At 53.0% G+C, this 2,971-nt stretch overlaps 1 protein-coding gene across 1 annotated transcript; it reads left to right on the forward strand.

The window, feature by feature from the left end:
• The first annotated feature begins 642 nt into the window (after positions 1–642).
• Positions 643–2,642, forward strand: LOC127758240 (transcription factor PCF3-like). The gene has a single exon (XM_052283868.1). It carries the CDS (start codon positions 879–881, stop codon positions 2,133–2,135), a length of 1,257 nt encoding a protein of 418 aa, XP_052139828.1. The 5' UTR covers positions 643–878; the 3' UTR covers positions 2,136–2,642.
• Positions 2,643–2,971: the final 329 nt, after the last annotated feature.

Genomic DNA, 2,971 nt, shown 5'->3' on the forward strand with positions numbered 1-2,971 from the left:
TTTTTTTTCAAAATTCCATTTGCATGATGATCTTCACCAATGTTTATTCAACATCAGAACTTTCTAGCAGTTTTGCTCACCCCAATCAAAGGGAAAACTTGAAATTTTTGTGAGGCAACAAAAGTGGAAAGTGAAAAGGAGAGGGGACGCTACACTAGCAGGGTGCCCAATATCTTCTCTAGGGTTTATGGAATTTGCATATATATAGGTTGTGTTTAGATCCAAAATGAAAAGTTTCGGCGTGTTATATCGGATATACATACACACATTTAAAGTATTAAACATAAACTAATAACAAAATAAAATTACAAATTCTGTCTATTATCTGCGAGACGAATTTATTAAGCCTAATTAATCCGTTATTAGCAAATGTTTACTGTAGCACCACATTGTCAGATTGTGGAGTAATTACGCTTAAAAGATTTGTATCACAAATTACACATAATCTGTGTAATTAATTTTTCGTCTATATTTAATACTCTATATATATGTCCAAACATTCGATGTGATAGGGTGAAAATTTTTACTGGAGATCTATGAATAAAACATGCTCATATATACAGAGTGTGTAAAAAAAAAAGAAGAAAAGAAATGGCTCCATAAATAAAACAATAACCATAGGTGAGTAAGTAGGCAACCCCACCTCTCCCTGTCTCTCTCTCTGTCTCTCTCTCTCTCTCTCTCCTCTCCTCTCCAACCCCACCGGCGGCCACCACCACCCCCCCAGTCCCATCTCCGGCCACCACCACCGTGTCCTCCACGTGTTCCCGGAGGCCTCCAACTCCGGCGACCACTCGGACCACCCGTGCGGCGGAAGGACTCGCCGTATTTTCCACTTGCGGGCTTGGGTGGCGGCGGTTTCTTGGTTTCTTGGGAGGATGGACCATGGCGGCGGCGGCGGTGGTGGGGGAGCGGCGCCGTCGAGCAGTAATAGTGGTGGAGGGAGCGGCGGCGGCGGTGGTGGTGGTGGCAGGGAGAACCACCCGCACCACCCGTTCTACTACTCCGGTCCGGCTGCCGCCGCCGCGGCGGCGGCGGCGGCGCAGCAGCAGCAGCAGACGTTCATGGGCGCGCTGGCGATAACGCCAGTGGTCGCTGAGCAGCCGCAGGGGTCGTCTGGTGGTGGGGAGAAGAAGGTGGTGGCGCCGACGACCCCGGCGGCGGCGGGGGCGGCGGCGACGACGACGCTGGCGAAGCGGCCGTCGAAGGACCGGCACACGAAGGTGGATGGGAGGGGGAGGAGGATACGGATGCCGGCGCTGTGCGCGGCGCGGGTGTTCCAGCTGACGCGGGAGCTGGGGCACAAGTCCGATGGCGAGACCATCGAGTGGCTGCTGCAGCAGGCGGAGCCGGCCATCATCGCGGCGACCGGCACGGGCACCATCCCGGCCAACTTCTCCTCCCTCAACATCTCCATCCGCTCCGGCGCCGCCTCCGCCTCCTCCGCCTCCAACCCCAACCGCGCCTCCCCCTTCCCGGCGCTGGCTCTCCACCCGCACCACCAGCAGCACGACGTGTCCGCCATGCTCGGCTACCACCACCACCTCCTCCCGCCGCCGCAGCAGCAGCAGGAGTCGCCCCAGGATCCCGGCGGCGCGGGCGCGTTCATGAGGAAGCGATACAGGGAGGACCTCTTCAAGGAGGACGACGACCGCCAAGATCCCAGCGCGCCTAAGGCGCGCGAGCAGCAGCCGACGACGCCGCAGGCGGCGGCCGCCGCCGCGGCGGCGGCAATGTGGGCCGTCGCGCCGAACACCGCGGCGCCCGGCGGCGCGTTCTGGATGCTGCCGGTGTCCGCCAGCTCGGCCGCCGCCGCGCGCCCCACCGAGCAGCCCATGTGGTCCTTCGCCGCCGGCGGCGGCGGCGCCGCCACGGTGCAGGCGCCGCTTCAGTTCATGTCGACGCGTGTCAACTACCCCGGCAGCGCCGGCGCCGGCATGTCGGACACCAACCTCGGCATGCTCGCCGCGCTCAATGCGTACAACCGCGGCGGCGCCGGAGACCAGCAGCCGCAGCAGCAACCGGAGATGGACCAGCAGGGCCGCAACGATGACGACGACGATGACGGCGACGACAGCGGAGACGAAGACAACGGCGGCGCAAACAACAACAACAACAACAACAGCTCGCAGTAAGCTCGCACCATCACCACCACCTCTGAATTCGCCATGATCGTCCATTCATATCTTGGTAATGGTGCTAGTGGTTTAGAAGCAAGCATCACCTTAGGGTTTAGAACTTCTTTTGCTGCCATTGGATTGGGCAAAGGAGGAATCAATCAAGAAAATGGATCACTACACTAGTGTCAATTTGTGCAAGCAGAGCAAGACAAAGCTTATGTTGAGCAAAGCCAAGAGAAGCCAATGCAATGCAATGCAAGAGCAACACTTCTTGCTAGTTCAATTAGCCTTGTTAATTAAATTTTTTTGGGGGTATTGTTTTTCTTTTTGTATTGTTTGTTTTTTTTTTTTTTGGATTGATCTATCAAGATTCAAGAACCATTTGTCTTGTTGAGACGGGTGTTTGATGATGATTAGTAGTGGGTCCAAACTAGGAGGGCCAAGAAAAAAGGAGTTTGAGAGAGAAGGGAGAGGATTTGTACAGTTGATCATCTTGATTTATGCTGTTGCACTGTTAATTAATTCTAGTTCTTTCCATGTGTGTTCTACTAGTACTAGTGTATATATCTCTCTCTCTCTTAATTTTGTTTTTTCAGTGTGCTTGTGGCTGTGTTTAGATCTAAAGTTTGGATCCAAACTTCAGTCCTTTTTCATCACATCAACATGTCATACACATACAACTTTTCAGTTACATCATCTTCAATTTCAATTAAAATCTAAACTTTACGCTGAACTAAACACAACCGTGTTGCTCTATATGGCAATGATCTTGTGCTTATCACCTTGGGATCTACTACTCCTTTGTCTTGTGATGTCACTGTTTAGTATTACTACTATCTTGTATGGCAGCA

Source organism: Oryza glaberrima, chromosome 12 (assembly GCF_000147395.1).
Source record: "Oryza glaberrima chromosome 12, OglaRS2, whole genome shotgun sequence".
Lineage (NCBI taxonomy): Eukaryota > Viridiplantae > Streptophyta > Magnoliopsida > Poales > Poaceae > Oryza > Oryza glaberrima.